The sequence below is a fragment of the Convolutriloba macropyga genome, chromosome 1 (assembly GCF_964194025.1).
Source record: "Convolutriloba macropyga chromosome 1, txConMacr16.3, whole genome shotgun sequence".
NCBI lineage: Eukaryota > Metazoa > Xenacoelomorpha > Acoela > Convolutidae > Convolutriloba > Convolutriloba macropyga.
Window position 1 is genome coordinate 79,463,443 of NC_134468.1, and position 8,932 is coordinate 79,472,374.

General features: G+C 36.8%; 1 protein-coding gene across 1 annotated transcript in view; it reads right to left on the bottom strand.

Moving 5' to 3' along the window:
- LOC142343043 (transmembrane 9 superfamily member 3-like) overlaps window positions 1–8,323 on the bottom strand; it is an 86,006-nt gene extending 77,683 nt beyond the window's left edge. Inside the window, exons 1-6 of the mRNA XM_075394733.1 lie at window positions 8,209–8,323; window positions 7,948–8,143; window positions 7,757–7,879; window positions 7,488–7,651; window positions 6,791–6,868; window positions 6,596–6,727 (exon numbers count right to left, since the gene is read on the bottom strand). Coding sequence (XP_075250848.1) covers window positions 6,596–6,727; window positions 6,791–6,868; window positions 7,488–7,651; window positions 7,757–7,879; window positions 7,948–8,143; window positions 8,209–8,283 — 768 coding nt within the window. The 5' untranslated portion in view covers window positions 8,284–8,323. The remainder of the gene's footprint in view (window positions 1–6,595; window positions 6,728–6,790; window positions 6,869–7,487; window positions 7,652–7,756; window positions 7,880–7,947; window positions 8,144–8,208) is intronic.
- Between the last annotated feature and the right edge of the window lie 609 nt (window positions 8,324–8,932).

An 8,932-nucleotide genomic window follows, 5' to 3' on the forward strand; every position in this document is an offset into this window, starting at 1 on the left:
GACCATGCCTTATCACCTAAAACATGTGCAGAGGATCATCTTAAAATCGTCATAAAAAGATTACGTCCTGCATGGAAACCCCAAAATCATTAGAAGATCCAACAACAACAATCAAAAAATCATGTTATAAAATCGCACTCAGCTAAAACCCATGAGCAGGATTAATTTGAAATAAAAGCCACACAGATAGAGTTGTTGAAGAAAAACACCCAGTAAAGGAACAAAAGGAAAGCAATGAGACGAAAAAATCAAGCATCTGAACTCGGGATAATCATCAAAGGTTTCCGTCGTAGATGATAGTGATTGAAAAGAAAAGTGGAGAGTGCATAGCCCAGCCAAAAAACAACACTCCTGACATTCAAAGCAGGCAACAAAGAGACTGACAAACTCCTATTACGGGACAGGTAATAGACAAGAAAATATCACAAAATTGCAGGCTAATCATAGTTCAGAAACTCGGACCATGCCTCAACACCTAAAACATATGTGCAGAGGATCATCTTAAAATCGTCATAAAATAATCACGTTCTGCACGGAATACTAAAATCTTTATAAGATCGAACAAAAAAAAATCAGTTATGAAAACGCTTTAGACAAAAAAATTGCACCAGCTAAAACCCATGAAATGATTAAACCTAAATAAAAGTGACGCAGATAGAAATGTTGAACGAAAACAGCCTGTAAAGGAACAAAAGGAAGGCAATCAGACGAAACATATAATCAAGTATCAGAAACCCGGGATAATAATCACAGGTTTATGCCGTTGATAAGAAGCGATTGAAAACAAAAGTGAGGCTGCATAGCCTAGCCAACAAAAAAGAACACTGACATATTCAAAGCAGGCAACAAAGAGACTGACAAACTCCTATTACGGGACAGGTAAGAGACAAGAAAATATCACAAAATTGCAGGCTAATTATAGTTCTGAAACACGGACCATGCCTTATCACCTAAAACATGTGCAGAGGATCATCTTAAAATCGTCATAAAAAGATTACGTCCTGCATGGGAACCCCAAAATCATTAGAAGATCCAACAACAACAATCAAAAAATCATGTTATAAAATCGCACTCAGCTAAAACCCATGGGCAGGATTAATTTGAAATAAAAGCCACACAGATAGAGTTGTTGAAGAAAAACACACAGTAAAGGAACAAACGGAAAGCAATGAGACGAAAAAATCAAGCATCTGAACTCGGGATAATCATCAAAGGTTTCCGTCGTAGATGATAGTGATTGAAAAGAAAAGTGGAGAGTGCATAGCCCAGCCAAAAAACAACACTCCTGACATTCAAAGCAGGCAACAAAGAGACTGACAAACTCCTATTACGGGACAGGTAATAGACAAGAAAATATCACAAAATTGCAGGCTAATCATAGTTCAGAAACTCGGACCATGCCTCATCACCTAAAACATATGTGCAGAGGATCATCTTAAAATCGTCATAAAAAAATTACGTCCTGCATGGAAACCCCAAAATCATTAGAAGATCCAACACCAACAATCAAAAAAATCAAGTTATAAAAACGCACTCAGCTATAACCCATGAGCAGGATTAATTTGAAATAAAAGCCACACAGATAGAGTTGTTGAAGAAAAACACCCAGTAAAGGAACAAAAGGAAAGCAATGAGACGAAAAAATCAAGCATCTGAACTCGGGATAATCATCAAAGGTTTCCGTCGTAGATGAGAAGTGATTGAAAAGAAAAGTGGGGAGTGCATAGCCTAGCCAAAAAACAACACTCCTGACATTCAAAGCAGGCAACAAAGAGACTGACAAACTCCTATTACGGGACAGGTAATAGACAAGAAAATATCACAAAATTGCAGGCTAATCATAGTTAAGAAACTCCGACCATGCCTCATCACCTAAAACATATGTGCAGAGGATCATCTTAAAATCGTCATAAAAAAATTACGTCCTGCATGGAAACCCCAAAATCATTAGAAGATCCAACACCAACAATCAAAAAAATCAAGTTATAAAAACGCACTCAGCTAAAACCCATGAGCAGGATTAATTTGAAACAAAAGCCACACAGATAGAGTTGTTGAAGAAAAACACCCAGTAAAGGAACAAAAGGAAAGCAATGAGACGAAAAAATCAAGCATCTGAACTCGGGATCATCATCAAAAGATTCTGTCGTAGATAAGAAGTGATTGAAAAGAAAAGTGTGGAGTGCATAGCAAAGCCAACAAAAAACAGCACTGTGACAAATTCAAAACAAACAGCAAAAAGACTGAGAAACTCCTCTTAGAGGACAGGTGTTAAACAAGAAAATATCAGAAATATGCAGGATAATCATTGTTCAGAAACACGGACTATGACTCACCACCTAAAACACAAGTGCAGAGGGTCATCTCAAAATCGTCACTAAAAGAATACTGCCTGCATAGAAAACCCACGATAATCGAAACATCCAACAACAGCAATCAAAATTTTCAAGTTATAAAAATACTTTCAAAAAAATTGCACCAGCCACAAATCATAAGCGGGATTAATCTTAAATGAAAGTAAACAGAGAAATGCTGAAGGAAAACACCTTGTACATGAACAAAAGGAAAGCAATGAGACGAAACAAATAATCAAGTATCAAAAAAGGGATAAGCGTCACAGGTTAACGTCGTAGATAATAAGTGATTGAGAAGAAAGTGGGGACTAAATAGCCTAACCAACAAAATACGGCACTCAGACATTGAACATACTGAGAAACTCCTATTACGGTAGAGGTGTTAAACAAGGACAATCATAGTTCAGAAACACGAAGCATGACTCATCACCTAAAACAAATGTGCAGACGGTCATCTTGAAACCGTCATGAAAAGATCACTTAGACAAAAAGAAATTCGCACCAGCTGAACCCAGGAGCAGAATTAAACTTAAATGAAAGTGACAAAGGTAGAGTTGCTAAAGAAAACCACACTAAAAAGGAACAAAAGCAAAGAAATGAGACGAAACATATAATCAAGAAACATATAATCAGAAACACGGGATAATCGTAACAGGTTTACATCGTAGATAAGAAGTGATTGAAAAATAAATGTGGGTCTGTATAATAGCCTAGCCAGCAACGCAGCACTCAAGACAGATTCAAAACAGACAACGAAAAGGTCTATTAGGGGACAGGTGTTAAACAAGAAAATATCAGAAAATCCACGATAATCATGGTTCAGGAATGAGGATCAGTAACTATCGTCTTGAACAACTGCAGGTCATTCTAGAATCGTCATAAGAATACCTTCGGCAAGCACAACCCAAAATTATTAAGAGAACAGCGAAACGAGGACAACAACCTTGAATATATTCAACAGATTCCACAAACGCTCATACAAAACGCTAGAAAACATTAAATGAGCAGAAATGCAGTTAGGTTAGCTAACTTGTAAAGAGTTGTGGCAGAGAACGCACTAATTAGCAACAAAAATGAAAAACAATCGATTTAAATCGCGCATCAGAAAAACGTGAGATCATCACTAATGTATGCCATTGGAAGTAAGTCTGAGACATAATCAGGCTGCATAATATAGTACACAAACAGAAGTCGATAAAAAACTAAAACAAAACGAAATCAAAATGCCCATTAAAATTAATGTAAGCGAGAACCATTAGCCCGGAATAATCAGAAAACTTAAAACAAAATCATATTTCAAACACGGACCACGACTCGTCACTTGAAACAGACGCAGATGATCATCTTAAAATCGTCAAGAAGAGAAATCTCAAAATCAATCAGAAATATGCCTCTAAAAATTATTGAGCTAGACAACTATTAGCCCCGAATAATCAAAAACGTAAAACAAAATCGTAGCTCAAAAACACCGATCATAACTCAGTTTCTAAAACACATGCAGACGATCATCTTAAAATTATCATGAACAGATTACGTTCTGCAGAAAACCCAAAAATCACTAAGAAAGTATCCAACAACAGCAAAAACATTCAACAGCTATAAAAACTCTTCCGACAAAAACGCCAGAAAACACGGAATGAGGAGGATTGGAGTTAGGTTAGCAATGAATTTTGGCAGAGAACGCACTAAATAGCAACAAAAATGTAAAGCAATCAGATTTAAATCAGGTACCAGAAAAACGTGAGGTCATCATAAATGTATGCCAAGGTAAGGAAGTCTGAGACAAAAGCAGTCTGCATAATATAGCACAACAGACGTTGATAAAATTTCCAAAAAAAAACCGATATAAAAATGCCTCTAAAATTATTGTGAGCGAGACAACTACTAGCCCCAAATAATCAAAAAACGTAAAACAAAATCAAAATTCGGAAACACGGACCATGGCTCATCACCTAAAACACATTCAGAGGATCATCTTAAAATCGTCATAAAGTGGTTACGTTTTGCAGAGAAAACCCAAAATGGTTGAGAAAATATCCAAAAATAGCAAACAAATTCTCTAACAGTTACAATAAACGCTGTTTAAAAAATTTCACACCAGCTAAAATTCATTAGTAGGATTAAACCTGAAGAAAAGTGACACCGATACAATAATTGAAGAAAACGCCCTGTAAATGCACAAAAGGAAAGCAATCAGACAAAACAATCAAGTATTAAACACAGGACAATCATCACAGGTTTACGTCGTTAAATGATTGAAAAGAAAAGTGGGCCGTATAACCCAGCCAAGAAACAGCAGTCTGACCAATTCAAAAATAGACGAAATTCCTTTTTGCAGCATAATCATAGCTCAAAATTACCAACCATTAATCATCAACATTTTAATGCTAAATAAACTCAAAATACAAACAAGAAACTTGAGAAAATTTTGACAAAAACCGCCAAAATCTGATAAGTACGTGTACAATTTCATCAAAAAACACCTCAAGTCAAAGAGACATCCAATTCACGAACTATCAAAAAGATTTTGACATACCTACTAATTTGAGTTTTTTATAAAGAAGACCGCTAAAGAGCCAAAAATGAAATTAATAAAAAAAAGCAAACAATTGACAAAAAAAAAGAGAAATATGGTCCAATTTTGCACTTGAAACACACTATTAAGCACGCAGGATAATTGTGGTTTCGATTTCCATTGCTTTCATATCCATGCGGCATCGAGCAAAACTTATTTCTACAGTAAACCAAGTTACAATAAAAAAATTGGGCCAGATGGACGAAAGCACGGTTGAGAACTGTCATGTATAAGCGCCAACCTCTCAAAAACTCCTTTCAAGTCAAAAAGTCCTTCACTGAACGCACCGCATAAACAAAAAATTTCTGTTGTTTAGAAAAAGTTAGTTCAAACGGCAATTTTACTCACTTTCACTATTAGGTCAAAACGCCGCCTGAACAAATAGTGCTTCCGGTAACAAAACCGTAAGAAAACGAATACCCCTCTTCGAGTCGTAAAACTAAGAGCAGGCCAAAAATATCCCCCAGCTATCGCTGTTTGGCTATTAAAAAGGAGCTGCGCCAGGCGTAGGGATTAACTCTATCGGCCCGCGCATTCAACAACGATGCACAGCAAAGTAAAAATCGATAGCAGTAAAAGCAATTCACTTCATGAGCCTTCCTTGATGCCGTTTAGGTTACTGACAAGAATTTGAACGAGAAATAAACTACCACAAATGAAACACCACAATTCAGGCGAAATCTAGTTGACGTTTATAGGCTAAAAAAAAGATTTTACATAATTGTTGCTCTTTCTTAACGTCTACGTGATTTTCCCGTTGGTATTGTGTCAATTGGTCTGTTCACATGAAAATAGGTTAGAACGAGAAAATCGGGGATTTCTATCACGATTGGGTCACATAGTTATTTGAAATAACAAAACTTTTTCTTATTGAAGAATTTGCTATATTTGCTAAATTTCTGGTACTATATTTACGCGTACTGCGTTTGAGTACTCGCGCGTTTCCGCTGATTTCGGTATTTATATGCTTCCTAAATTATAGGCTCAGCGAAAACTGACTTTTTTATACTTCTGTAGGCTATTGATAGCACAAAAGGAATGAACAAGTGTACTCCAAATGTTGATGGAACATGAAGGTCACTGTGGACACGCATGTATTTATGGGAAAAAGAAATGGTCCAAACAATTATCGGGTGAAAGATCCACTCGGAGCTATAACACTCAATTTTTCGACTTCCCTCTGACCTAACTCTGAATTCTATGATTTATAAAAGATTCCCTTGAACAGCTGTCTTAAGTTTTCATCAGCCCGTTGCTGTTCATGTACGTTGTTTTGTCTTTAGTTTGCGGCAGAACTCTCTCTCATCAGAGATAAGCATTTGAGCTGTGTAACAGAAGAAGCTTAATTTAGCCTGTATATCATCTGCGATTATTTTAAATCGAGAAGAGCGATGATAGCACATAGAGATGAAAAACATACTCGCTTTCAGTCACAATAAAAATAACTTCTGGTTCTCAGTGTGCGGAAACATCACACTTCTAGAAATAAATATATCTCCATTACCATTATTGCTTCCCAAAGCAACTCAAAACCCTATTTGTGAACGTCCTGGAAGGGTGGGAAGGTCATACGACCACGAATCCTTTTAATTTTTCAAAAATACCACGAGATCCAAAAAAGCCTGTCATCGTCTTAATAATGCTATTAACGATTTTGACTACTAACTAGGTCATCCATATCGTCATCTTTGGAATATCTAGCGTAGTCCTTCCTCAATGTCCTCATTAGTATCATAGTCACGAGACCCACCAGAAAAATGACCATCATAAAGGAGTTGAAGATTGAGAACCAATGGATCTAAAACAAAGATTCAACGTAAAAAACACGATTTAAACCAAATAAATCATTTTTATTACGTACCCTGTGTTGGAAGAAAGTGGGATCCAGGTATTTGTCAAATCTATCCTCAAATTTGATTTCAGACGGCTTCCAGTTTACCTAGAAGACAACAAAAATAAACATACCCGGCAGATTGCCGGAAAATAGCCGCCGTTGATTCCAATAAGCATGATTGGGATTGAACGAATAGAATATATTGAAAAAAAAAAAGATTTTTGTACAAAAATATTTTTTAAGTCCGATTTATTTTGATGGCATTTCGTAGTTGAACATACTTCTGTTTCTTAGAGAGAGGCTACAGGAGCTACTATCAACACCAGTAAGCATTAGAGGTGGTAACTAAGACTTATAGGAACGACGTTCAAATAGCGGGCATCTAAAATTGGGCTTTATGGGTTTATCCCGTTTCTATTTCTGACTTCAATTTTTTATACCGACTCTGTTCATTTTGAATTGCTTTGCTTAGCAACTGATGTTCAAATTCACTTTTAGCAGAATGAGAGAAGAGAGAAACAAGCCTAGAGAAGTCAAAAAGATTTCACGCAAAATGTCGAAAAAGCGGCAAAATGGTAAAGCGAAAAAAAGTTTGACGAAGTAAAAAAAAAATACGAGCGCAATAATAGCCGGCTGAGAAGATGAGGGCGGCTATTAAACATAATCAATTGAAAACAAGCGATCGACCAATAGAGCTGTGGTTGGTTAAAACAACATTGCAAACCTCATATGTGAACTCGATTTGCGAGTCTGCTTCAAGTTTGACCTTGTTTTCGCTTGTCAAATTCACATCCACAATTTGCTTCCCATTATAACCAATGTCCAACTTTTTGTGCGTCCAAATGTATTTCGTAGTTTTGTCAGAATCATCAACTTCGCCAACGATTCCTAAAATTAAGAAAGTTTGGATTGAGGCTAAAAAACGCTTGACAAAATTATAAAACTTTAAAATATTGTTAGAGCAGTTACGCTAAAAACGCTTGCTTATCTTACCCCAAATCGGAAGATCATCAATGTACATCTGGTACCAGTAAAATTGTTTGACAGCATTCCCAAAGTCCTTCAGTTTATCCACAGTCAATTTGATGTTGCAATAGCTCGTCTTTTGAACGTTTTCTGAAACAAAGGTTGCTCTTTGGGGAACAAATTTAATGATAATACTGCCGATATGGAAGGTGCCTCACGTCTAAAGTTCATATTTAATCCACTGAATTCTAACTCAATGCCCTGAAGAGCTTCCCCCAATGTTTCGTGATGGTGCTCAATTTGCGTCTTTGGACCAGCACAGAAGGGCAATGAGAAGTATTTATAAGTTTCCTGTCTGTTGTGATAGGGCCCCACTGTGTTCATCCATAAAACCACCTCTTCGTTGTCTTCATACTAAAATACAGTGCTTATACCATAACTGACGAGTGAACGCGTTTTCTAACAGTACTGAAAGTTACCTTATGGTTGTGCTCATCGGCAAAGCAAATAAAAACAAGGCACAAGAAGTGCAACAAACGCGCAAGACTACCCATAGAATCTGAAAATCTATGTAAGTTCTAGATGTAGTTACAAAATCTAAGCACTTCGGACAAGCACAAAAGGCAATGAAAAGTGAATTTACATTTTTTTTCTTTTTAAGATAAACTGTTTTCGAACCAACTAACGGAAGGTTTGAACGAAATCATCAGACAGAACAGAAATATTGGACTGTCCACTGTCATGGAAAAATACATGTAATGAAAACATTCCCAATTGGGGAAAGAACAAAAATACCAATAAGATTAGCGGGCCCGCAAAAGCATCACAAGAAGCTCTTTCAATAGAAAAGAATGATTAAAAGAAATTAGGACTTCACATTTGCCCCAACTCAGGCTTGATCCCATGCCCCTCGTTTAACAGGCATAGGTTTTAAAGCTTACGCTACCGACGCCTATGTTTTCGGTCTATAGCCCTTGTAGCATACACTTTCGGCTAGGCGACATTTTTGGCTATGCTGAGTTTCATGTTCAAGGAGCGCTTAGACTTGTGCAGTTAAAGAACTTACACATGCAGTTTTCCCTTAAGCTCTCGATGCGTATTGCACTTTTTTATTGCTGTTTCTACATCAACCAATTTTGGTCAATGGATTTTTGGCTCGCTAATTTTTGCTATGCGGCATGCTTAATGAGCCCGAGAACGGAG